Genomic DNA, 26755 nt, shown 5'->3' on the forward strand with positions numbered 1-26755 from the left:
AGCACTACCAGCTCCCACCAGCAGCTCTCTATACTAGCCCTCCATCCGACTGTAGGGCCTGGCTCTGCCCCCTTTCCAATCAGGAATCAGGCCTGCGTGACCCCAAGACACTTTCTAACCACAACCTTTTGCTTCCTAGAATATGTTTTTTCTCCGAACAGTTAGTTCCAACAGCTGCTTCTGTGCCTGGATTAAAAACTGAGAAATTTAATCATTTAGGAGGATGTTTCTAAAGTGCCTGACCTTCAGCATCATCTTGACAATCTTCAACGTTGACTGATTCAAGTTTTACATTTTCAGCCAGATGTTTGGGAGTTAGCACAGCCAGTACCCTGTTTGCCAGCAAATGTCCGTGCATTTCCAAGAGACATATACCAACACTCAAGAGAAAAAGAACCATCCAGATCATAACAGACTAAGGGGGTGGGTAGCAGTGATTGGAAAAATTCAGCCAAGCAGAGGGCATCGATGGGATGGGTTGCCACCTTGGAGATGCAATAGAACGTGGGCCTGGCTCATGAGTTGTGTGTTTTAGACCTGTAAAAACCTCACACAGCTGGATCCTGGGGTACAGGACAGAGCCTTATCTGACCCCCGCCCAGTGGAGCTGACAGCTCAATTCCAGCCCCCGGCACTACAGGTGCAGCCATGTCACCTGGTGTTGGTCCTGTTAGACTGTGTGAAGTTTGGTGTCTCCTCTGGTGTGTCCCTGCAAACATGGATTCCGTTTGTGATTTAGTACTCTGCCTTTGTCACCTCTCCTACCTCCATTTCTTTTCTCTCTCTACATCTTAAGTCTGTGTACAACCAACCTCCTTATCCAAAGGGCAGCATAGGGCCTCTCACTGATAGATTCAGATGATTTTTCTCACTCAACTTTTCTCTCCTCTCAGCTCAATTTATGTCTCACTAAACAGGAGCTTTGAGACATCCATTCAGCAGGGCTACCACTCCTATCCAGGGCACCATGGCACTGACCCTGGACCTTCCATCCAGGGACACATGTGTATCCTCAGGGACCAGCTCCCTCCACCTGTACAAAGGCTGCATGTGTGCTGTGTGTGTAGGCATGCACCACATTCTCCTTGGCCTGTGCCTCTGTGTTCGACCTCCCCAAGGCAGCGCCATTAGGCACCAGCTGGAAGAGCCCAGGCACAAACAGCAGCTACCTCCTCCAACTGCCAGACAGAGACCCAAGCCCTGAGTCATGCCCTGTGGATGCTGCTCAGATCCTGTAGGAGCAGACTTACACTGGCCTTCTGGAACTGGGCTTCTCCCTCCAGAGGTTTTCTCCCGTGTACTTCATCTCAGAGCTGCAGAGGGGCTTGCAGAGCTAAAAGTCCCAGGCCAGATTTGGGGGAGATGGATTGGTGGTGAGGGAGTCCAGGAAGTCAAAATAAGGTCCCACCTCCTATTCCTGAACCATCTCTTGCCTTTTTCTCCTTCTCTAGAAGTCTTTCCACACATCCTCCCTACTCCTAACTCCATGTGACCTTGAGCTTGGGCCCCTCCCTTCCCACCAGGATTTGTCACAAGAAGGACAGCACCTTGGGGGAAGTGATTACCTGGCCCAGAAACCAGTAGTCCAAAGGGCCAGCCCACCATTTCATTCCTGGAAATAAATCCCACTGTATTTGCATTTTAATTTTCCACATAAACAAAGACCCAGAGTACTTGCTCGGGCAGCATCACTGGACGGATTTAATTAGAAATGAAAAGTTTATAGGGCCCTCTTTAATACGACTAATGCTCAGTTAACATTTATCACAGGCAGATGCTGGGATCATCTTCTCCAGGCAACCACTGGCCATGAAATGAATTTCTCCCAACTTTTCTTGTACCCACCCTAGAGGTCATCTCGCAGGAGACTGTGTGACCTTCCAGGCTGCCTCTTTAAAGCCACGTTCAAGGGGAGTGAGGGTAGCGGGGAGAAGCAAACATGGCAGTGCAGGATGGGAGGGCAGGGGCCTTGGGGGAGGAACTGGACTCCTGGCCCAGAGCCCTGTGTGCAGCCTGCAGATTGGCCAGCAGGCCTTAGGGCCTCCTCCTGCCTGCTGCCATCTCCTCTCACCTTTCTTGCTCTATTACCCAGGACTTGGTTACACTTTCCCTCACAGGACGTTAGTGCTTGAGATAATAAACACATGTCCGAGCCCCGGGCATGGCTCCTCCCCTCTGTCCTCTCTGGGGGCCAGGCTGCCAGGGTGAGTGGGTGAGCAGGTGAATGGGTGACTTGGGAAGCTGCCTGTTCTAGTGTCAGCTTGTTGGAGGCCAGGGAACATGAGACCTTGATGGGTCCCTGGAGGAAAAGATGGCCTTCCTTATCTTATCACATTCTCTTTCCAGTCAGAGCCCACTGAGATTGATCTCCTAACCCAAAGCAGCCAAGCTGGGTGACAAGGAAGTAGGAGGCGGTAAGAAACAAGAGAGAGGCCCTCCACTCGGAAGACAATGAAAGGGACAGCATTCTTGGGTTCTGTCCCTACAGGAACCATGTTGCCCCTGAGGAGTCAGCAGCAGCTACCACTTCTGGGACAGCAGCACATGTCCACTGCCCAGTTGACGCACACACACACCTGAGCGTACCTCCTGCCCACTGCACACCTAGCTCTGAGCCTGCACACAGACTGTGGGGGACCCACAGGACCCTTCTTCCACTCTCTTGGGCTAGCATTCGCTAGCCCCTCCAGTGGGCAGGCTCACCAGTAGATGGCAGGGACATCCATGTTGGAACCAAGCAAGCCCTCAGCCAGAGATGTCCTGTAGCACAGTAGGACATTCAGTTCCCGGCCCGGGGATGGTGAGCCTTCAAAGCAAGCACTGGGATGCCAAGGCATGGAAACAGCCTCCTGGCTTTCCAGCCACCACCAGGCCACATGCACTCCACAGCAGAGCCACACAGGAATGCTGGCTTCTGTGTGTGTGAGAATTAACACACAAGCCCACGAGACAAGGGTCTTGCCACTGACCACCTCCATGGTGGGGCAAGGCCAATACTATGCACAAGACTCCAGGCCTCCTTCCACTTCCTTCACCTGTCTGACAGATACAGGCTGGACAGCTGGGTCTCATATAGCCCCTAGGACCAATGGGGGGCGGTACCAGACTCAAGCAGAGCTGCACTCAGCCTCACTCTCATTTGCTCAAGCCCAGGGACTCCTTTTGTCCTCCTACTGCAGGATTCACCACTAAGTAGGGGAATCGGGCTCTCCCTACCTCCTGGCGCCCTGTCTCAGAGGCCTTCTGGGAGCTGGCTTTCTCTGTTCCTGCACAGTAATCTGCATCTGGGTCCTGGACTGAAGGCAGGCAACGGAGCAGGTCCAGCAGGTCTGGGGCACAGAGACCCCAAGGCTCCTGGTCCTGGAGAGAGCTTTAATCCGGGGTCCCAGAAGTGTCTTCTCCTTCCCCTCCTGTTGACTTCTCTTCTGCTTGCCAGGGATGCAGTCAGGTACCTGCGCTGCAGCAGAACCACAGCCTCTGCCAGCCAGCCTGGCCTTGAGCGGGAAAGGGGACAGGTGGCCCCCATGATGCTCTGTGCTCCCTCTCAGAAAGGACAGTACAGCTCTGCCCTCTCCCTCCATGCCACGGCCCTTCCCACACCACTTCCTCTGCTCCACCCTCTTCTCACACTTGCCCACCCTTCCCTCCCTGGCTGGTCCTGCTCTTTTCTCCTCTGTCACTAAGCTAGACCCTAGCAGCTTGGACCACCAGCAACCTGGAGCTCTGGCTCCCGCCAGCCACTTCCAAGACCTTACAGCGGACCAAAGGCCCCCAGTCAGATGGGTGAAACATCCAATCCCTCCCTTTCTAAGCTTAGTACTTGCCCGTTTGCTCTGGCCATCACCCCAGTCCTAAACTAGCCCACCCCAGTCAGCGCAGTTCCCAGGCATCCCCCTTCCACCTTCCCATCCTCTTCCTCATTTTCTGCCTCCTTCCACGCATATCACCCTCTCTTCCCTCACCATGAAGAGTTACATATTGTCCGTCCACATTCTTCTCTGGGAGCTCTCTGACTAAGGAAATGCCTTGTCCTCCTGTGGTCCCTGCCCTGATGTTGCTGCTTAGGTCTAAAGCAAACAGGCAACTTCATTCCATTACAGAGATCTCAGGCTGCCCATCGCTGGCCTATGCATGGAACCAGGCCAAAACTGTGTTGTTTTGTTCCTTGGCCAACAGAGTACTCTTGGAAAATGGAACATCCTCTCATGGTGTTATCTCTTGGAGAAGCAAGAGAAATGTGTGTGTGGCACAGATGTGTGCTGCTTGGGATGCCTGAATCCCATCTCTGAGTGCCTGGTGGGAGCCCTGACTGCTCTTTTTCTAATCAGCTCCCTTCTGCTGGGGAGGCAGCAGAAAATGGCTCAAGTACTTGGATCTGTGCCAACTCAACAAGCAACAGCCCGGTGACATTCTAGGCTCCTGGCCTCTGCCTGGCTTTTGCAGGCATTTAGGGAATAAGCCAGTGAATGGAGGATCTCTCTCTCTCTCTCTCTCTCTCTGCCTTACAAACAAAATAGGGAAAAGGGGGCTGAAAAGAAGAACAAGTATGCAGTTATTAGGGGGATTGTTGAAGATGCGTTATGCGCAGAGCTGGGCTCCACAACCACTCTGTCTCCTTTTTCCTCCCTGCCTCCTCTTATCTGAGAGGTCCAGGGGACTGCTAGGGAAGAACTTGAAATCCACAGAGCCTGCTCCTTCTCCTCCAGGGACAGGCCACTCTCTTCTCGCCCCCCACTCCCATCCCCTGTGCCCAGCTCTCGCCCTCCTCTCCAAGGTGTCTGCCATTGCCCTCATGCCCCACCTGGGCTCCAAGTCTTCTGCAGTTGCCTGCAAGGTATTCCTCCACCCAGGTCTCCCAAGTGGATGCAGAAACCCAAGCCCTCAGGCCATCACTTGCTTCCCATCCAGATACATTACCAGGAAGCTGGATCAAAAACAAAACATCTGAACTACTCAAATCAGGGCTTATGTGGGATACTGGTGTTGCAGGTGGTGGCTGCTGTGCCCAAAGCAAGGTACTATGCCCAAAGTGTCTCTTCTTGGCATCTGGGAGACTGGGCCTGGGGTCTGATCCTGGGAGAGCTCCACTCACCACACTGACCCATGCTGAAGTCATGCCCTGCTGAGGCCCTGGCCTTGTGGGATGCTGTACCATCAGTCTGGAGGGGAGAGTGTGCTGGGAAGAGCATCTTCTTAGCTGTGTGTGCATCTGGCCCCTAACTAATCCAACAACTGGGCTGTGACTCAAGTGTCTCAGTGAAGAGGCATGCTGATCACACCACCACCTAGTGCAAAGGTGGTTTGGCTATAGCAAAGTCCTCCTTATCACGGCTAACTGAACTGCAGTTTTACAGAGCACACAATAATCAAAGGGAAGTCCAGCTCCAGTTTGTCTAAATCATGAAATGAGCAATGTTCAGCCTTGAGTGATTGCCTTGCTGACTGACCAGGTGGACCCAAGTACAGACCAGGACAGCCTTGACCTGTGACTGTGGGTCATATGCCCCAAGGACCTTTCCCCCTTTCCTCATCCTGGGCTCCTTCACCTAGGAGTGGGCCCAGAGAGCCACACACAAAGCTACACACATCAATTGCTACATCTGGAGACTAACATAAATATTCTGCCTAGGCCTGCCCAGCGCCCAAACAGCCTGAACAACAGCAGAAACCAGATTCAGCCCCATAGTGTGGGCACAGATAGACAAACCCCGGGTGATACAATTTGAACCTGCCCAGCGTCTCCCTCCTATCCGGGCTCTGGTTGTGATCCACTCCTCCGGCCTCAGGAGACTCTGCTCCTCCTTGACACAACCGCATGGCTGAGCCAGCTGTCTCGGGCAGAACTGTACCTGCAGCAGCTTCTCCTACAAGAACCTACGAAGTGTGGAGGAGGTATGAAAAGAAACAGCAGGGACTCAAAGAATTCCCAGGTCCAAGGAGCATCCTTGACTGCATTCTTCTAAAGGATAGGAAGTGAAAAAGGAATCCTGTCCAGTACAGACATTTTCCTCCTCATCTCAAATTTCCAACACCAAGTGACAACAAGCAGGGAGCTAGGGACAGACCTGAACATTAAGAAAAAAGTTGCAGACTAGTTAGAGGCCTGGGAGCAGACAATGGGACCCCTGACTTAATGTGTTAGTGCTGCTGAGAAGGCTGGGGAGCAGGACCTGCAGCCATACGGGCTCATGGGAAGTCCCCTTTGCAATAGACAGGCTTTTGGGTGGAAGGAAGGGGAGAAGAGGATATGACGATTTTTCCACCACTCTTTTTCTAGAGACTGTATTATTTCAGTCCAAAGCACACATCATTAGACATACAACCGTGGGTACCACAACAAGCCCACTCCTCAAATGCCTCCCAAATGCTTGTTCCTTATCACCCCAACTCCAGCAGTCCCCTTTCTGCCCCCTCCACCTGCGCCAAAATGCACACCAATCCGCTGCCCTCCCTAATCTTCCCATCTCCAGGCACCCTCATTTACCTTCTCCAGGGGCTGCTCCTGCCTGCTCCCAGCCCCACTTGGCTAATTCCCCTGGTGGCCCCTCTATTGAACTGTTGTGTTGTCCATTTCCCTGTGACAAGGGCTCTGGTTACAGAGTTATTGATTGGTTCTCATGCAGACAGATGGGCCCTTCCTGGGCGCCCACCGAAACCCCGGGCTGTATGGGCTGATTGTTGCCTCTCTGGGTGTAGGATTGCATCGGGAGACCACCCTCCACGTGCCTCCTTGGCCCTGGCCGTGGACGGTAATAAATGGAGGCAGCCTGAGCGATAATAAAAGCAATTGAGTAGGTTACCTGTGTGGACACAAGATTTATGCCTCTTCATATTTGATGTGATTGTTTTATTGAGTTCTTGGAACAGTTGGGATTGCAATTTATTTATTTATTTGAGGTCTCCTCCTCTCCTTTCTTCTTTGCATCTTCCTCTAACACTAGTCTTCCAAAAACTGCCTTATTAGGAGCAAGCTTGCCCGCCCTTCAGGGCAGCCAGCTGAGATAAGAACTCAGGGCAGCCAGCCATGGCTCTCACCTGAGAGCCGTTTTGAGGCCTGAACACCCACGGAGCCAGCCACAGGGAGATGGTCAGTATGACCACTATGACTGCCGGCCAAGAAGGCCAGTCTGAAATGAGTGAGGAAGCACAAATGGGCTGCTCAGGAGGATGACCCCAGCTTGTTTTGAGGAGTAACAGCACTGGTCATCAGCCTGGTTCACTTGCTCCTCTATTGGTGGGTGACCTCAATCCCCAGGACCCTCTCTGGAGAAGAACTGAGGCAGCATGGGGAGGGGGCAAGCTGTGCTTCTCAGAGAGAAGCTGGCAGGTGCACCCACCTTCAGAGCCCCTGGACAGCCAGGCAGGCAAATTCTCCATCCATATCTTTCCCACTCCTCTGTGGGTAGGAGTCTTTTTCATCAGCATGTCCTGGCTGTTTGCCCTGAGCCAAACAGCCCTGACCACCAAACAGCTGTAAGGGTAATGGACGTATGACTGGCAAGGCCACTCTAGCCCAGCTTCCTGCCAAGCCAGGTCTACAGGATCAAATATACAACATTCTGGAATCTGAGTTTCAGACAGGGAGGAACAGACCATGGCCTGGGCAATGTCTTTACCGTTCCCTTGGCTAGTGGCAGGTGCTTCCAGCTTATCTGGAAAGGCCTCTTCGTGAATAACTAGTAGAGCACCACCACTCCATTGCCAAATGTCTGAGAAGATCTGAGACAGACAACGGGTAGAGTGGGGAGAACAGTTGAAGGGATAGTTGGGCAGAGCCAGGGCTGTAGTCTACCGAAAGCTGGTGCAGTAAGACACAGGCCATGTACGAGTCTGCATCCCTGGAGATCTAGGGACAGAGAGCACCCAGATACCAGCTGCACTACAAAAGTGAATAGGCCAGGGCAGCCTTACTCTCAGCTCCTCAACTCAGTGCCAAGAGCACGCTCAGGGCTCCCCAGGAACCTGGGAGGCTCCCTGGAGCCTTTGCCTGTCTTTCAGACACGATGTTCACTGCCCGGCGCACAGCCAGTTCTGCTGACTTCGGCACATAATCAGGAAAACCCTTCCCACCTAGTCAATTGTTCAGTTGTGTAACCACACAACTCCCCTACACACACACACACACATTGGTATGGATCTCCCTCCACTCCTTCCCGCTATGGGCCATTTCCCACCCCAGATTTCACTTGAGAGTCACCTGTTTATAAACACCCACACTCTACAACAGTCTTGACCAGCCGGTAACTCCACATTCAGCCATCAGTATCCCAGTCTTCAGGATTCCAACAAATTCCACTTGTTAGGTCACCTGGTCAGCCCCCAGGATTTTTGACAGTGACTTCCCTATGAGAATTTGCTATAGCAGAACACAGATTGGGTGGCCAGTCTTTATCATGACAGGATCCAAGAATGCCAAAATCATTTTTAAACCATGAAAAGCAATTTAGTTTATAACCATAACAGCATATTTCAAGTGTGGTGACAGCATCTGTTTTGGGGAGGAGAAGATGAAAAGCTTTGGCTCAGGTGGGTGAGCATGTGTGGACAACCCTTCTGGTTGGCTCACCCTCACTCCTAACTTTTACAAAGGACCAGGCACCAGGAGCATCTCCCCAACAAAGAGGCTCTAAACTCAGAAGCCCCATTCCTTGGGGGCACCACACTTCCTCCCAGGGTCAGTAGCTGCTGGTCAGGCTCTTCCCATGCAAGATTTCTCAAAACCGAGAAAGGCTAAAGTGCCTACCATAAATGACCTCCTGCATTTATCAGGCTGTAGGATTCAATGACACTTCATTACAGATTAAACCCTCATCTACAGGGATGAGGCTAAGGGTAGGGTGCCCAGATGCATCCGGCCAAGCCTTGACTCAACAACACGCTGCGAAGACTCAGAATTTTTTCCACAAGTGAATGACGCAAGGATGCTGGCCTGAATCAAAATCGAGAAGAGCCTGACTACCCACACTTGACAAAGCAAGCCATGAAGCCTAACTGTGGACCCAGGACCAGTAGTTCATGCTGCCAAAAGTTGCTCTGCCCCCTCCTTCTTCCTCTCTAACAACACCTGCCCACAGGTGGCTGTGTCCCCACATCTCCAGGAAGCATGCATGGCCCCCAGGTGATAGGGCCGTGCATAAGTCTGCACCTGTCAGTGCTGTCAAGCCAAGGCCATTTACTTCCAGGTTCACATCTCTTGTGCCGCTCACTCACCTCTTCTCCCACTTCTCCTGGGTGCACCTCCAGAGATCCTGGAGGCCCCTGTCCCCGGCCCACCACGGCTTTTCAGACAGAAAGACCTGAGCTAGGTTCCAAAAACATTTTAGCCAGCAAGAAGGATATGTTGGGGTGAGGGTGGATGAGGGGTAAGGGACAGGACAGTCAGACCATGGCACCTGCCCCTGCTGCTCCGCTCCTCCATCCCAGTCAGGAAAAACATCTCTACAACTTTGCGCATCTCAGAGTCCTCAGAAGCCAGCAAGCCTATTCTTGACACCAAACATTTCTCTCAAACATCTCTTGAGCACCACCACCGGCCCCAGCCCAGCAGCGCTGTCCCTCTGCCTGGCCACTTGTGGTCCCTCTGCTTTCCTCTCAAATACCTTGGCTTCAACTTGCTCCCAGCGGCAGCAACTGGCCCCAGAAGGCTGCATATCTGCACAGCAGGGAAACAAGATTCTGTCCCTTTCTCTTCCCTAACTGGCATTGGGGTCTCAGCCCCAAAACCTGCCCGGGCTCCTCTCCTAGTTTTTAAATGCAAAGGATTCACTCCTCTCCTCTCCTCCCACTCCACCCAGGCACTTGCTGCGGCTCCCTGGGAAGGTGAGCGGGAGCCCAAATGTCAAATCGCTGTGCTTTCAATACCTGGCTGAGCCCGGCCCAGGGAGCTGCCGGGTTTTCGGAGGGTGTATAATTAGCTGATCAGTATTATGTTACCCTGTTCATAACTGAATAACCATTTTAATACAGATGGCACACTCTGGGATAATTTCTGGGGTCGCCTCGCAGTACGTTACAGCACGAGTGTGGCAGAGGGAATCTTCTTTAGCCAAGGTACATTCTACCAGCTAATTTTACCTGCTGTTTTCAAGATGATTTGGGATAATTCCATATCATTTGCAAAATATTTTTTTAAAAAGCCCTTCATACGTAATGCCAGATTCAGAAAAAAAAAATAGCATCTGATTTATTAGCTGTCTTGATAATGAGCCCAGGCAGAGTACAAAGCATAACAAGAACATGAAACCGTCCGCCCTCTCCTCAACTGGGGGCTGTGAGGGACCTGTTTCTGACCAACACGTGATTTAAAAGGCTGGCTGGCTATGCAATGTGATGCCTGCCTGGGTTCCTAGTCATGACTGCCTGTTTGGTGGCTGCCACGCGTAGGCACACTTGCTGGACTGTACATGCATGGAGTGTACAGCTGGGTTCTCCCAGCGCACACTAGGGGTGGTTTGGGGAGTAAAAGACCCAATTCTCCTACATGTCAAACTAATTCCAGCCTGTGGACTGCAGGAGCCCAAACCTGTCCCGCAACCAAGAAAGACTTAAGCAGCCTCAAGAGAGGAGGTTGGGGGCATCTCCCAGAGTTCATTCTCAAGGTCCAGGGTTCCCCTGCCCTTCATGGCATCCTAATCCTCATCCACCTCCTCTGCCCTCTGCCAATCTCTAACTGGCAGCTGGCATTTGGTCCCCAGGCCTGCACACAAGTGCTTGTAGGAGGAAAATTTGTATAGAGCTGGCTAGTAAGGCTGGCTCCTGGGAGACAATCTTTGTGGGAGCAGCGGGCTGGGAGGACAGAGGAGTCAGGACAGCAGGCTGTCCCCCAGGGGGAAAGGAGCCTGCCTTTAGAAAGGGCAGTCTGTTCAGTGGTCCTGAATAGACCCAGGGCATTTTAAAGGCCTTGGCTGCAGGCTGTGATTGTCTCTAGATCATGGAGTCTTAATTACCACAAACACTTGGATTCATTTCCAGGACACCAGCGGGAGTAGCCTGGCAGGGAAACAGCCCTGTCTGTCTGTCCCTCTGTCTCCTACTCTCTTTTTCTGCCTCTCTTGTATTCCTTCTGTCTTGCCCAGAGGACTTAGGGCTGGGAGCAAGGAGGAAGGATGGAGATCCGATGCCAGAGCCACCCCACATGCAGGAGCTGGAGTCCCACCCTGCAGGCCCCGAGGGCGTCTCACCTGTTGATGGAGGAGACGCTGGGTACCGTGTCGTTGTCGCAGATGCCCTCAGCGAGGAGCCGGTCCCGGATCTCCCAGGCGAACATGGTGGGGTTCTGCCGCTTGTATTCAGCGATCTTGTCCACCACTTTGGGCGTTGCCACTTTGGGCTTGGAGCCGCCAATTACGCCGGGTTTGATGCTGCCAGTCTCGTAATACCTGCCCCGGAAAGGCCGGTGGGATCAGCGAGAGGCAGGCAGAAGCTGGGGCAGGGGGCGGGGGCTGCAGGCGCCCCGGCGCGCAACCGCTTTTCCGCCAGAGGCAGCCGTGCACAGGAAAACGGCCGGTGTGGTTGAGCCTACCTCCAGAGGGCTTGGCTGGTAGCGAGGGAACACAAGGAGGATGCGCCCTACGGGAGAGGGCCACCCCAGCTACCCACAGTTCGAACCGGGAGGTGATAGTGCTGCTTCCCACTGGGGAAGAGCGGAGGCCCGCGTTGCGGAGCTTCGGCACCACCTCCAGCCCTTTGCCTTGAGTGCACACGCCCCCGGGGAAACCAGGGCCTTTTTGGCTTCCGCTGGCTGCTTTTTCTCCTCACAGGCCATTTCGGCAGTCCCACCCCCATCTTTTCGACCCTCCCCTCTCCCCATAACTGGGCTACGGAGGGCGGGCGTCCCTCTCTTTCGGAAGCCGGTGCGCTCTCCGGAGCCGGCCAGCAACAGGACCACTCGATACCTCAGTTGGGCCCTCGGCCACCCCTTGAGCACCGTCTTCCAAAGGAGCAGCTTCCTGGACCCCTCAGGGCTGGGGATATCTCCCTAACTCGCTACGCGGCCAAGTCCTCGGGCCAGAGACCCTGGGCTGGCGGGGGGAAGGAGGCGGAGCGTCTCCCGGAGTAGCTCGAGGCCCTCACCTGCCCAGGATTTTGCTGACACAGCCGTGGCTGACCCGCAGCTGCCGGGAGATGTCACAGGGCCTCACACCCTGGTGGGCCAGCTCCACGATGCGCTGCCTCACCACGTCTGGTAGGGGCCGGCCGTTCACAAACACCCCCCCGAGCTGGTTCACACCCCCGTGCCCTGCTGGGGAGAGACAAGAAAAAACACAACACCCCACACACAGCAGGGACCGGCCATTAGTCAAGGCCCGAGGGCCGGGACGTGCCAGCGGAGCAGGCAGGGCGGGACAGACATGCTCCTGAACTCGCGGCCCGCCAAGCATTGGGGGAATGGGAATCGGGACCGTTGGGCAGTGGAAACCGGGCAGCGTGCACGCCTGGGAAAGGACGCAACATTCGCACCAGCGTACCGGAGGGAAGCAGTGTGGACGGGAATGAAGAAGCCAGGGTACAGAGAAAGAGGGATGAAGATTAAGAAAAACAGCGCAGGGTAATTGATGCCAGCGGGAAAGAATTTAGGCACTGTGGTAAGGGATGGCCCGAAAGGACAGAACTGGCGCGAAGCGGGATCCCGCCTGCGCCGCAAGCATGGGGGCATTGGAACCCGAAAGGGTTGGAGGCAGATGATTGGGGGGCGCTGAGGCTTGGCTGTGTCTCTGAGCACAGCCAGGGTCTTAGTGGCTGACCCACACATATGCACACCCACACCTCTGCTTCCTCTTTCATTGTACTGATTTTTGATAAAAATTTCCCTACCTCTTTCTCTGTGTCTTTTGGTTCAGTTTGGTTTTTGATCAAGGTTATTATTATTATTCCTTTATGTCTATTATTTTTATATATTAGGGATCCCATTTCCCCCTCAGCTCCCTAGTGTCTAAAGTAAAAAAAGGAAACAGGTGGAGAAAGGAAGGCGGGAGAGGCAGGGGCCTTGATCTCTTGCGCTTGGAGACAGGCAGGCAGCAGCGAGCCGGGCAGCTCCCGGTAACACCCGGAGACTGCAGGCTGCCTGGGCTCACCCTGCCGGTGAGCGGTGATGCGATGGTCTCGGGACCGCTCTGTCTCGCCGGGGTCGCGCAGCGCAGGCTGCCCTGAAGGGTTGAGGACTCCTGGGGTGTTCTATGCCCAAGCCCACTTGGACCTCTGACCTCTTGGACTCCCGGCAGCTGCCCAGGAAACTGAGCTGTAAAAGCGCCTGTGCTCTAAGCCAAGAGAAGGGCACTGGATCTGCGGAGGAGCTCAAGCGCAGGCTGCCAACTAGGAGGGCCAGGACCAAGGGTGCTGCAGGCGACCCAGTCCCCTGGCCTGCAGCCGCCTAAAATCCTGCACTCCGATCCATCAACCGGCAGCCGCAGTCCCTTTGCGAGCCAAGCGCGGAGACTTCTAGCGGCGGAATGTGGCCACACCGGGCAGCAGGCACCCCGGCCCTGCCAGCTGCAACCGAGTTTCGGAGAAAGCGGGCACGTCTGCGCTCACCCCCATTTGTCTCCATCCCCTTCCAAAGGGACCCAGAACAACCTTGGGCGAAACTCCAGGGGAGGGGCTTCCAGCCCTGCGGCCCCGGGAAGGCCGGAATCATCCTTTTTTTTTTTTTTTTTACCAGCACCCCTCTCTAGATCACCCCATCTCTAGTCCCACTCCCCACGCCTCCCCTCCACCCAAACCCCAACCATCAATAATTTAGACCCTGGGAGAACTCGCGTTACCGGTATGAAAAGGCGGCAGCTGCGGGTAGATTAAAGATGAATAATTCAACCCTCTCGGGCTCCGGCCCAGCCCCTCGGCCCCAATCTAAGGGGTGGGGATGGGAAGGGGACACTGCAGGAGTCCAGAGCAGGGGGTCAGCTGGGAACCGCGCCGCGGATTCAGGCCCCGCAAGAGCCACTGCCGCCGGAGCGAGCGGGCTGGGGCTGCGGATCCTCACCAGCCCACGCCGCAGCCTGCTGCCTTGCTCCGACCTGCTTGCTCCTGCTGGCCCTTCTGCCCCCTGGATTTCTAAGAGGACCCCCAAGGGCGCCAGGGACTCAGTAGATCCCTGGCCGATCCCTGACAGAACCGGCCTCAGAGGAGAGCTGTCGCAGCCGGCTATGAGACAGCCAAGCAGGCAGGCGCAGGGGAAGGTGGAGTGTGGACTTCAAAAAACGACCGAGGCTTCCCGGCCCTGGTTGGAGGAGATCCGCACCGGCCTGAAACCCCCTGGCTAGGGTAACCTGTGATTGGAAATTATTTAAGAAAATATACTTCATCCCGGGAGTGCTTAAAAACAAACAAACAAACAAAAAAGCTCTCCCTGTAATGCTAAACATTTCTGGGGGAAAAAAAATCTAGCTCTCCCTTGTGGTTTCTCTGGTCCTAGGAACAGACCCAAGCAAGGTCTAAAAAGTTTCCTTGTGCGAAGTTCCAAATTATCCTTAATCTACAGATAAGGAGGGATTTTTAAATTTTATTTTTAAAGGAGGGATTTTCTATTTAGAATCTTGTTTATCTTTAGAGAACAAGAGACAGATTTTTCCCCCCAAAATCGTATTAGTTTTCTGTGCTAAAGACATGCATTAAATAATTCCAATATTCCAAAACCCCCTTCCCTAGTTTCCTATTTCTGTTCTTTTTCGTTCATCTGCCATATCCTTTCCATTTTCATTTTGTGACTTCCTCTCCCTTGTTTTGACTTTTCTTCCCTTTCGCCTTAGCGTCAGCATTTGCCTTCCTTTTGTTCCTACTCTCTCATTTTTCTGCTCTTCGCTGACCCCTTGGCCAGGTGGCTGCGGCCTGTTCCCCCACCAGGAGCAGAACCACACTGGACCCGGCGGGGGGGTGGGGGACGCTGGGCTGGGGACGCTGCACTGAGCCCTTCTCGCGGACTTGAGTTTCTCCTGAGCACCGCTCTTTGTTTTTAGAGCATCTCTGGGGCTGAGGCCAGGAACCAGAAATGACGACCACCACAGTTTGGCCAGCCTCGGACTCCCATTGCAACATAAAAGGAAAGGCAAGAGAAGGAAATATTTCAAACCAGCCCACAAGATCCTAGGCTGGACTAGAAGGACCCAGAGCCGGTGGGAGCTGAGGGTCAGAAGGGGGCCCATTCCACCCCCATCTGCTTCTTAGTGTCCAATTGTCCTGACATTAAGGTTGCCCCTACTCGAAATCTGCCAGACATCCACCAGTCTCAAGTTGCAGAAAGGTAGAGAGGTAGACAAGAAGAACGCAAATAAAAGGAGAACAGAAAATTCAACACCCTCCAAACTGCCTGCTAACTAGTGCCCCAGCCCAGTGCCAACCGGCTGACCAGAGAGCAGGGTGCCTGGAATCTGGGACCCAAGGCTGTGCAGGTGGAAGGAATAAGGCAGGGGGATGAGCACCAGGAAGGGAGGCTGGCAGCAGAGCGATGGGACATGGGTGGCAGAAGGCAGAAGCAGGGAGAGAAGCTGGAGGCATCTGAAACACCCAGCGAAAAAGGATAGAGGAAGATGGAAAGGTGGAGAAGCCAGCTTGGCCTCTGAGACGGGGCCCAAACACTCGGGGACAGGAAGGGGGATGCAGGGCCCTGCTGGGAGTGGACGGGATAGGACCCAAGAGCCCCTAATCGGGACAGGAGCCGGGCGCCAGGTACTCACGGTGCATCGCGGAGAAGGGGTCTGCTTTGCAGTGCATATCCATGGGGAGGCAGAGGAGCGGGAGCAGCGCGGCCGCCGCCGCCGTGTCGCCTCGCAAACTCAACTTCAGGACTTGAGGAGAAAAGGGAGGGACGGTGGGGGAGGGAGAGTGAGCGGGCGCCGGGCTGCTGCGGGGCGCGCGGGGGCGGAGAGTTGGGGGGGGGAGCCGCGCTGCGCTCCCCGCCGGGGCTGGCCACCGCAGTGGCCGCAACTTCCCACCGTCGGGGCGTCGGGGCTGGGCGGTCAGCAGAGCGGCTCCGGGGCGGTGGGCCGGGCCAGGGGGGCCGGGGGACGCATGGCTCGCGCGAGCGGCTGCTGCTGCGGCCGGGGGGCTGAAGCCAGGCGGGGCGGGCGACTCGCTCAGCTCCCTCGGAACCCGGTCATCCGAGAGCCGGCGGTCGGAGAGAGGGCGCGGGGAGGGGGGCGGCCCGAAGGCGCTGCGAGGGGAGCGGGGCCGCTCCAAGTGCGGCGAGTTGGCGAAGTTGGCAGAGAAGTAGCAATCCCCGGGATGTCCAAGCGGGCGCCCGCGCGAGGGGAGCGCGCGAACCGGGCCCCCGCCCCCGGAAAAGGCTGGCGTAAGCTGCCGCGGCCGCGAAGCCGGACAGGAGGGAGGGAGACGAGCAGCGCCGGCAGCTGCGGGCTGGCCCCAGGTGGGTTGCGGCTGCGAGAAGACACGGCCGGAGACTGGAGCCCGGGCTCCCGGTGTGTGTCTCTCTAAAAGCTGCAAAGCCCCCTCCAGACCCCCTCCCCCTCCCGCGCCGGGAGATGGATGACTTGTCAGACAAAGGCAATAGATTCCACCACTCTGTGATTCGCCAGCGCCGGAGCCCCGAGCTTCGGCGAGGAGGGCCCCGCGCCTGTCACTCCGGTGCCGGCGAGGGGAGGGCCGGGGAGGAGGAGTGGGGGATAACGGGAGGGAGGGAGCGAGCAGTGGGCAAAGGAAGAAGGAGGGAGGGGAGCGGGCCAGCGGGAGGAGGAACGAGAGCCCAGGATTAAAACTACACCGAGAAATGAAACTCGCTGATAAGATAAACGTTAGATAAGGATAAAGAGCGAGCGGCCAATCTAATGAATATTCAGGCAACGACGCAGGGCCGCGGAGCGCGCTGCTGCGCTGGGGAACAGGGCTGAGTCTCACCTCGCCCAGCCGTGCCATCCACCGGCCAGTGACCGCAGACTGCATGGCCCGGACCTAGTCCTAATCCCATTATCCTGAGCTCCCGTTCCTTCCCGGCTCTTTCTACCTCTCGCCTGTCCCTTCCCTTTCGCCTTTCCCTCCCGTGCAGAGGTGCCTCGCCACCCACGCACCACCCCCATTTCTCATTCTGGAGCTAGGTACTCAGCAGATTGTCCGTCCCCGTCCGCTGGCGGCCGCCTCTCGGGCGGGGCCTCTCCTGTCCCCTTTGCCCTTTCGGATCTGGACAGTCCAGAACGCTTGGTTTAGAACCTAGCTGGAGACCTCCGGCGGCGAGGACCCACCTGCCTCGGTGGGACACTACAGCCGGCGGGAAAGCCACGGAGACTTGGCTCCTGGAACTCTCAGGGGTACCTGGGATGGGGGAGAGGGACAGAGTGGCGCGGCAGGTCGCTGACCACAGAAAATGTGGGAGACCAAGGCTCGCTCTCCCCGGCTGGGGAGAAGCGCAGCCTGAGAAGGCGGCTGAGCGCCGCCCGCCGCCAGCTCGGCGGATCCGGAGCGAGCGCAGGAGACGCAGCGCGCCGGCCTGGCCCCACTTCAGCCGGGAGCCGCTGGCCCAGCCTCCGCAGCCCTCGCCGGCGTTCGCTGCGGCCGCTCGCACGCACCAGGCAGGAGAAGCCCTTTGTCTCCTAACTGGTTAAGTACAGAATATCCAGGAGATCTTTATGAAATATTTTCCCTCGTCTCATAAATCATCTTGGCACTTCAGCTGATGTTTTAACTCACTCTCCCTCCATCGCTCCCTCCCCCTGCTTTCCCGGGTCTGCGAAAGGGCGGACCGGAGAAATCTGCGCGACGCTCTAGTCGCCCGGACCTGAGGTTCCTCCCGTCCATCGGCAGCCCTGGACAGCGCGGCGCACTCGTGCCCCTGTCCTTTGGCTGGAACTTGGGAAGATGATGGGATCTGGCACTGCGTCGTTCCGACTCAGTCCATTTTGGCGTGATGCGTTCTTGGCATTTTGTGCCCGGGTTTCCAGGGAACCCTTATCCCTTGGGTGGAGTTCGGGCCCACAGTCAGCCCAGTGTGGTTCTAAGTATCTCAGTTCTGCCGGGATCCTGGAATTTGCCCTCCCTCCTGCATCTTCTTGAGCATAAAGGCGTTTAACCTACCTGCAGACGTAACTCGCGAGGGAGGCATAGCCCTCTTCCCTGACGGCCCTGTCAGCCCCGACCCCCACTTTCCTAATGCGCCCGGTCTGTTCCCTGGGGCCCCGGGCTAAAGACGCGGGGTCCTGCACCGAAGGTCAGGTTTTTTCTCTCAAGGCCTGCAGATGGCGCTCCCGGGTTTGCTTTGGCCTGGCAACCCCACGAACACGCACTAACTTTGTGTGGGGCGCGCGGGGAGGTCAGGGGAGAAGTTCCTGCAGCCTGAGGGGAAGATCTCTCAGGCTTGGGAACGTCGCTCAGGTGCCTATAACGCGTGCAGAGTTGGGTTTCCTTCCAGGAGATGAGTGCTGAGGAATGGGAGGGGGTGGCTGAGGAAGGGTCCTTGTCCAGGGCAGCTGAGAACTGAAGGGGCCCTTGCCATAGGTCTCCAAGTGTTGGTCCTGCTGAAGTTAAGCCTGCAGAAACCTCAAGTAGTCTAAGTACAAGATTGTGGGTGCCCCCCGCCCGATTTCTCTAGAACGAACCAGATGCAGTCTTAGGTCCCACAAGCATCAAGCCTGTTCGCTTCCTGGGCAATGTTTTTCCCCATTTTGTTCAAGTGCACAAAGTGGACTGGAACTTGCACTCTCAGCTATTCCTCAAGTGCACCCTGAGGGATGAGGATCCATCTACCTGCTTGGCCCTGCTCCCCGGTCCCAGCTCCCCCTGCCCAGGGGGCAGCTCCCTCCTTAGCTGAAGACCCCCCCCCCAAACACACACACAGCCAGAAAGTCAAAGAGCAAATCTCCCCCCACCCGTGGGGACAGTCCCGGAGGAAGAGCTGGCCTTTCCCTCTGCCTCTCCCCTTCCAGCTCTTTTTCTCTAGTGGAGTGGGGGGAGGGGGGTCAGAAAGGGGAAAAAGGGGAAGAGGAAAGGGGAAAAGAGAAAAAGAGAAAGAAAAACAACCAAACCCCAAATACAACCCTGGGCTCGGACCTGTCAGGCTTGGTTGCTCTCCCCGGCTGCCTTTAAATGAATCTTTTTTTCTGGCTGGTGTTTTCAAAGCGGCCTTTCCACCCCCCAACCTAGGGGCATTTACACTTCAAACAAGGTACCCGCCTCCCTGCGGAAATTTAAAGGCAAATAAACTTTTGGGGAGTTGCTCTGATACCCATCTCGGGATTTGCTTCATTAGCCGCCTCTGTGCATCTGATCTACCCAATAAATCTTCCTCGTGGATCACGGCTTCTTCGCCAGCTCGTCTCTCTTCTCTGCCAGGTTTGCCCGGCAGCCCCCACCCTTGCCTCTCCCTGGTGCCCAGACCCGGGGCGCACCCCACTCGCCTGGCCTGGGTGTAGGTGTCAGGGAGGCGGTGGTCCGCGACAAGCCACCCCCCAACACTACCTGGAGCTTTACCTACGCACAGGCGCTCCACTCCAAGAGTATTAACTTGCTTTTCCGAGCCCCCAACTGCGCTCCTGGGCAGACTGGGCAGAAGTGTCGGTATAGACGCCAATCGCTTCCCACTCCTCCATCGTGCCCTGGGCGACCCTCTGCTGTCTTACAGGTTCCCAGGTCCCCGGCCCAGAGCTGTCTGGCGTGGCTGCCTCGCCTCTGCCTGTAGGGCCCTGACCTGAGGCTCTGGCGCCAGCACCTGAGCTGAGGCCTCGAGTGGTTCGTGCGGACAACTGGACCAGTGCAAGGCTCCCGGGCCGGCCCCGCCTTTGCGGCCCGGGCCCGCCCGCCTGCCCGCACCTCCCGGGGAGCCGCGAGGGGAGCTGAGGCCGGGGCTCCCAGGGAGGGGATTAGAAATTCCGAAATTAAATGTATCTCCCCAGGAAATGCTCCCCACAGCGCGGACCAAATTAAACGCATTAAAGTTCGGGGGTGGGGGGGGAGGGAGAAGCTGTTCAGAATAGAGAGGGAAGAACTAGTCCGAAGGGCGGAGCAGTAGCGACGCAGGAGGCCTGCGCCCAGCGGCCGCCCCGCAGCCCGGCTCTTCTTCCAGCTAGTCCCACCTGCGGCCATCCTCGCCACCCAAAAAAAGAAGCGACAAAGTTCTGACAATCAAACTCTTCCGAGGACGCCTGGCGCCCCTGGGCCCTTGCACTCCCGCACACCCTGGGCGCTAGGGTCCCAGGCCGCTGGCGCAGCACCCAGACCCCCCCCCCCGCGCGCTCACGCGCCCGGCCCTTCCCCTCCCCCTTCTCCCCGTTCTTTCCCTGCCCCTCCCCCTGCCTAGCCCTCTGGTCACGTTGGAGGATGGTTTTTTTTTTTTTTTGGAAGAGCTTCTGGTACAATATGGAGCACCACGGGCTGCAATTTCACACTCCACAGCACATTCCCCCTAAAGCTACTTTCTTTTTTTTTTTTTTCATCTGAGACCCCCTAATTTCTGCTTCCTCGCTCCCTCCCTTGCTCCCTCCCTCCCTCCTGCTCTCACTCTTCTTTTCCCGCTTTTGTTCCCAATATTTGGGCTCCCTGCGTGAAGCCCTGGGGGGTGGGGCGGATGACTCCTGGATGGCCCCGCCCGCCCGGTCTGTTGGTCCTGCGGAGCCCCGGCGCACGTGCTGGGCCTTTATCCTGCCCGACCCTCCCCCCTCTAACCCGGCTGCCCCTCACAGAAGGTCCTTGCCACCCGGCCGGCCCTTCGGCCCTTCGCAGTCCCTTTGAGGGCAGTGACAATGCGGGCCACTTGGCCACCAAAGCAGCCTCTTTGCAGCACGGGTCAGCCAGGTGCTCCCTGCTTGGAGACCACTGACGAGTGAGGCTGGAGCTGGGGCAGGAGTCAGGTCAGCGACACGGGGAACCCACTGGCCTACAGAGTAGGAGTGCAAGGCTTTGTCCAACAAAGAATAAGCTAGAAGGTGGAGGGGCGGGAAAGGTCCAGTGAGGCCCTGGTTTTCCTGGCTCTGACCCCTTCCCCAAAACACCCGTGGGCCACTGATAGCCCCTCCATGAATAGTTCCTTGAAGCCTCAGTTTTCTCACCTGTAAGATGGGGGTGGTTACACCTGTCAAGTTCAGGTACTTAGCCAGTAAGCATTCAGGAAGCCATGATAATTCCTCTCTTAGATTAAGGAATACAGGCTGAGTGGGCTTCAGGAGCCCTTAAACTTAAAGAAAGAAAATTGGACCTAAGAGCTAAGCCCCGCTGGGGGTGTGTGTGCTACACCCAACTTCTCTCCTTATAGGGGTCACTGGACATGGCCCCCACTGCCCATGCCCTGTGTCTTCCTTGAAGGATTTGTGGTTCTCTCCCGTGATTGCACCACATCCCATCCAGGTCCAACGCTCTGCTCTCCGCCTGTGCCTCCAACGACTCCTTCATTTTCACTTCCTGCGCCCCTTCTCCCCATCCACTCCCCACTCCCGCCCCAGCGCAGCTGCTGGAGGCTCAGCTAAATTCCTCACACCCTCCCCAACAGCCGGGTTAATTGTGGCCTGAGGCACGGTCCCCTTCGGCCAGTCGGACAAGACCGCTGGGAAGATCTGCTCAGAGGCAGAGACATGGGGAGGAAATCCCGTCGGGTCCGGTTCCAGACAAAGAAAGTTGGTCCTCCCCGTACCTGCGGTCAACCTGCCAGAGCAACAGCAGAGATGAGACGGCTGGGAGAGGCCGGCGGGGGAGGGGAGGCGGGGATGGGGGTGGAAGCACGAAAGTGGAGACGAGGGGGAGCGAGGGGTACCGGGGAGGCACCTGTCCCAATGGGCTGGAAGAGGCTGATTTGGGCGAGGCACGGGACCCCCACCGGGCCAGCTGCTCCCTCCTCCACCCCCCAAGACAGGACGAGCGAGTCCGAGGGAGACTGCGTGGCAGTGACTGCGGCCAAGTAATGATTAACCGCCTTCCCAGCCGGGCCCCGAGCCCGCGGCCTGACCGGGCTGTGGTCGTAGCAGCCGCTGCAGGCAGACCCGGGACGTCGTGGGCACTACCCGCCGTCGCCAGGAAAGGGACTGCGGAGGGAGGAGACCAGCGGTAGCTGGCGGCGGCCGAAAGGAAACAGCGTGGTGGGCAGAAGGAGCGCCGGTCTTGAAGGCAGGAGGCAGGAAAAGACGACCTCTGGGCAGACACTGAGCAGGAATAGGCAGGGGGCAAGGGCTCGGGCGCGCGGCCTGGCAGCGCCGAGGAGGAGCTGCAGAGGGACGGGAGGACCCAGGCCGAGTTTCCCGGGAGTTGCAAGCAGGCTCGGATCCATCCGCCGCCCACCCGCTCTCCCTCCTCTGCCGGCAGCTGCGCGGAGGTGAGGAGCTGGCGGAGAGCGCGCCAGAGCCCGGAGCTGGTAAGGCAGGGGGAGAACAGCCCCCGGCACCACAGCCAGGCCGAAGGGCAGGGTCGCCCAAGCGGGGGACAGACGGCGAGGTGGCTGGAAACAAAGGACCTGAGCGAAGGGCAGAGGGGACTTGGGGGCGATAGGAGCTGGCTGAGACCAGGGAGAGGACCAAGGAAAAGGGGAGCGAGAAGCGAATCTCTCCGGATCAACCCAAGTCTGCATACCTCGGCCTTCTCGCGCCTGTGCCTAGTCTGCAGCCCGCAAGTCCGGGCTTCCCCCTGGCTCTGTCCTACGCCTGCGGGGCATAGCTGGGAGTGGTGTGGCCGTGGGGGCCGTGGATGTGTGTGCCCCTTGGCACAGACAGGCCCCAGGAGAGGATTAGACCCCCTGCCAGCCTCTGTCCTCCAAGATCCAGCATTCCCCAACGAAAGGGCAGAACCCAAGCCCTCCAGGGCAGGGCAAAATGTCCTTCAAGGGAAAGTGCTTTAGTTTGAGACTGTTAGGTGTCACCTGCATCCAGTATTATTTCTTAACTTTCCGGCGCTGTTCCTAGAAAAAGAGCAGGTGCGTGTTAAACCTGGGACAGAAAAAGATCCGAGTCTCTCGGCTAACGAATACATCGAAGAAACTGACTACTGAAGGGAGGGGGCCGTTTTCCATCTCTAAATCAATTAATAATTTCTGTTGTGTGTCCTTGGGGGCCAAGCCTGCCTTGGTGAGGAGGTGGCGCGCTGTGTTATTGCCGTGAGGGTGTGTAAAAAGTGCGTATGCATGCGTGTGAGGAGGGATGCTGCCGCGGGTTTCAGGTGGAACTGAGATAGAAGCTTATGGAGCCATAGTCGGCACCTCCCCCTCCTCTCACTGCCCTCAGCCCGGGCTACTTGGGGCTAAGGCCTCCGCAGCCTCCCCCAGTAGGGCGGCTAATCAATTCTGCAGGTCAGCACTGCAATTAATAACTAGGTGAGGAGAGCCAGCAGAAGTGGGTGGGGAGGCGTCGGGCTGTCTCCTTCAGGCTCTGAGGGCCCCTGGAGGCAGGAGGGGTCTCCCAGGGCAGAAAGAAATCTGAAAACTCTGCGTGGGTCAGGCATTTGAGGCCAAGGCCCCAGGACAGAGAGGCAAAGGACAAGTGTGAGAGACAGCTGGGACAGGCCAGCAGAGAAACACACGAGGGTAGCCAACCAAACCTTGTTTTCATGCTCCTGGGCGTGCAGGAGGCGATAGCCAGAGCGCACAATTCACCTAGCATTTGCTTATTTCCTCTGCCTTGTTTCCTGCCTCCTTTCCATTGGTTTTCGCTGCTCCGCAACTGGCGCAGCCAGACTAAATAAAACCCGCATCCTTCGCAAACCCGGCTGCCGCGGTTGCCTCCGGGCGTCCTGCAGGTTAGCCAGCTCACTCGCTCGTGCGTGTTTTTCTCTGTCATTTAAGCTAGCCGCAAGGGGCCAAAAGGGCTCTAGGGAAGTTTTGGGGGTCGGAAGGCCCTTGGGGAGTTGCACCCAGGCCAGACGGAAGGTGGAAGTGAAAAAGGGACGGTCGGAGGTAGAGAAGGTGGCCGCGAGAGCTCGGAAAATTCCGGAGCTCGGCTCGCTGGAGCTGCCTTCTCAAAGAGAACAAGTTTTTTTTTTTTTCTTCTTCTGCCCAGCTCTGCAGTTGCTGCCTACTCTTCTCCAACTGTGGCTGCCAGGAGTGCCATCCCCACACTAGCACAGGTAGGAAAGAAAGCAAGGGGGCTGGAGTGCGGGTCACAACCTGTGCCCCCCTTCTGCCCATGCCCCTCCCATCCATCCTCACCGTTGGCCTCCAACTACCTGCCCCTTGTGCAGCTATTCAGTCAGGCGCAGGTAGGCACAGGTGTTCCTGGGTAAGTAGGAAGTGCTCAGAGCACCAGGAAGCCACCCCCTCCAGAGGCCTGGGTACATCTGCTGGGAACTTTGCTGGGACCCTAGGCCTGAGAGGAGGGACTGGACAGTGGGAATACCAAGTGCCCCCAGCACCTGACCAGGGTTGGCAAAGGGAAGCCGGGGTAGGAGGAATCAGGAGCCTGGAAGCCAAACAGCTTCAGAAACAGAGAGAGCAGCTCAGCCCAGAGCAGGAAGGAAGGGGGAGACAGGTTCCCAGGAAAGCCCAGACATTAGGTCTGTCCTTGGGCTGCATATTTATATGGTCTAGGGGGTGCACAGATGGGCTCTCAATTGAATTCCATCTTCAACACCATCAGAGATTGATTTTGTACTCGCTTTTAATTTTGCCATAATTAATTAGATCATTACAACTGTTTGCTATTGATCTCCCTACTTAAACCTCTAGTGTGGAGGGTCTGCCTAGAGCCCTGAAAGTCCCAGGAGGCCTCACCTGACACTCCTGGGGGCCCAGCATCCCTGGTAGAGACCAACCCCTCTGCCCCGTGGGACAGTCCAAGGATTGAGGGGGAAAGCTAGAGTCAGGGTGGTTCTGGGTTGGGACCAGAGTTATAGCCTGAAAGGACTGGAACCTGAGCTGGGGAAGGGAGGAGCAAAAGGGAATGAAATTTGGGGAAGGTGAGAAGTGAGGCAAATAAGGTCTGGAGTTAGGCCTTGACCTCTGTGGAATGATTCAGAAAATTCTGGAAATCTGATCCTACACTTTCTTCTCCCCATCCCCAACTAAACTTGGGCACCTAATGGTATCTCATGGACAGAGTCCAGTGGGAAGAGAATGGCTTAGCCCCTGGCCAAACCATTCCAGAATCTCCTCCCCACTGATGTTCCCTGGGGCATCCCACCTCCTGGGAGCCTGCCGTGATTTCTGCGGCAGAGCTTTCTCACCACACCGGCAGGCACACACCCACACTAGTGTGCAAACACACAGGACTCTGGCACACAGGTGACACAGCCATGTGCACACAGCATTTTCTCACCCACCAATGCCCACACTCCTTTTTCAGCAGAAACTAGATTGGAGAAAGTTGAGATAGATAAATAGATAAGATAGATAGATGCAGGGAGAGAAAATCTAAAGACCAGGTCCCTATCCAGATTACAGAAAGGAAGGCCAAGTTTTGCAGGAATGGGATAAGTTGCAAAACTCCTGTTTTCTGAGCGGAAAGTTTTCAGCGGAAGCCTTAGAGGACAGTGGGAAAGCAAGAACTGTAGTTTGGGGTAGGGGCGGGAGTACTCAGAACCCCGGACTCCAACCATCCTAGTTGCCCGGTTGGTACTCAACACAGGGAATGAAGAACAGCCCAGAGCCCCGCTCCTGCACTGCCGTTTCCTGCACTGCCCCTGCCCTTGCCTGCGGTGTTGATGGGTCTCTCAGCGCTCCTACCTGCCCGACCCGCGCGCTGTTCCATGCTCTGCTCTCCGCCGCCGCCTCCACACGCGCCTGGTTCTGCCTTCCCCGCTTGTCTGAGTCTCGCCTTCGCCACTGCCGCCCGGAGATCTGGGCGCAGCCACCCAAGACCGAGCGGCTCAGATAACCCGACTGCCGCCGCCTGGGCTGTGTGCTTCGCTCGCGCCCGCGCTCCCACACCCGGCCGCGCTGAGGCACAGCACACGCGGAGCAGCCCGGGGCTCTCCGCCCCGCGCTCACGCGCGCACACGCAGCGAGGCCCCAGCCCGCTGCAAGCAAGACGAGGCTCTGGCTGCCGGAGGCACCCGAAGTCCTCAACCCCGGCGCCACTGCCGCACCCCACTTCCCCCCTCCTCCCGCACCCTCTCGCGCCCCTTCAGTCGCAGTTAGCCATGCACCTCCTCACAGGGGCGTACTCCCTCGCCTGAGCTCCCCAACTTTTTGTGGCTAAAAGTGCCCTTGTCACTTCCCCCACAGCCGTGGGCCTCAGGTTGGGTTTCCGAGAGCTCCACAGACGCTCCTCAACTTTCTAAGGCCACACAATCCTTCCTGGGGGCCTGTTTTTTCCTCAGTCCCATGCTCCAGAGTCTTTTCTTAAAAAGAAAAAGAAAGAAAGAAAATAAAGAGTAAAATGAATGAAGTGCTGGGTTTTCAGCCTGTTAGGAGCCTGAGAGCTAACGGGCAGGAGAAAGCCCTCCTTGGGGTACTGCCAAGATCAGCTGCTGGAGCCAAGCCGTTCCACTACATTGGGGGACTCACTTCCCGGAAGTACTGATGCTTCATTCCTGATCAGGGACTCCCCTAATCTCCCTCTCGTGGTTTGCCCCCTCTCAGCCTGCTTTTCCGGGATGCACCCTCTTGTACCTTTACTTCCTGCACCAACACACCTGGTAAGCATAGGTCACTTGCCTTACCTTCACCAAGATCCCTTTTCCAAGTTGACACTTTGTCCCCACCCTCCATTTGCTCTGGGCCCCCCACTCTTGTCACACAGCCTTGCCCACAGCCCGGAGTAACTGCTGGGCAATTGAGGAGTAAGCCTGGTGATTGTGCATGCTGGTGCCCAGAGCTGGTCCCAGCCCATTTGGGGCCATTTTCCCTCAGGAGTTAGAAGTTGTCTCCTAGGACTCCCTTCTCTTTTGGCTTAATCTCCTCTAGGGAGAT

At 56.6% G+C, this 26755-nt stretch overlaps 1 protein-coding gene across 6 annotated transcripts in view; it reads right to left on the reverse strand.

Annotated features, from left to right (window-relative positions):
- The window catches only part of PAX2 (paired box 2), an 85365-nt gene extending 59477 nt beyond the window's left edge, over window positions 1–25888 (reverse strand). For 4 of the 6 annotated variants that reach the window (XM_040991817.1, XM_040991814.1, XM_040991811.1 and 1 more), the window contains exons 1-3: window positions 15669–16393; window positions 12073–12241; window positions 11181–11378 (exon numbers count right to left, since the gene is read on the reverse strand). In XM_040991817.1, coding sequence (XP_040847751.1) covers window positions 11181–11378; window positions 12073–12241; window positions 15669–15711 — 410 coding nt within the window. In that variant the 5' untranslated portion in view covers window positions 15712–16393. Of the gene's footprint in view, window positions 1–11180; window positions 11379–12072; window positions 12242–15668; window positions 16394–25567 lie in introns of those variants that run through there. The other 2 variants (XM_040991815.1, XM_040991816.1) reach the window with 2 other exon arrangements.
- Between the last annotated feature and the right edge of the window lie 867 nt (window positions 25889–26755).

The sequence above is a fragment of the Ochotona curzoniae genome, unplaced genomic scaffold (genome assembly GCF_017591425.1).
Source record: "Ochotona curzoniae isolate NIBS_2020 unplaced genomic scaffold, NIBS_Ocur_1.0 contig_66, whole genome shotgun sequence".
NCBI lineage: Eukaryota > Metazoa > Chordata > Mammalia > Lagomorpha > Ochotonidae > Ochotona > Ochotona curzoniae.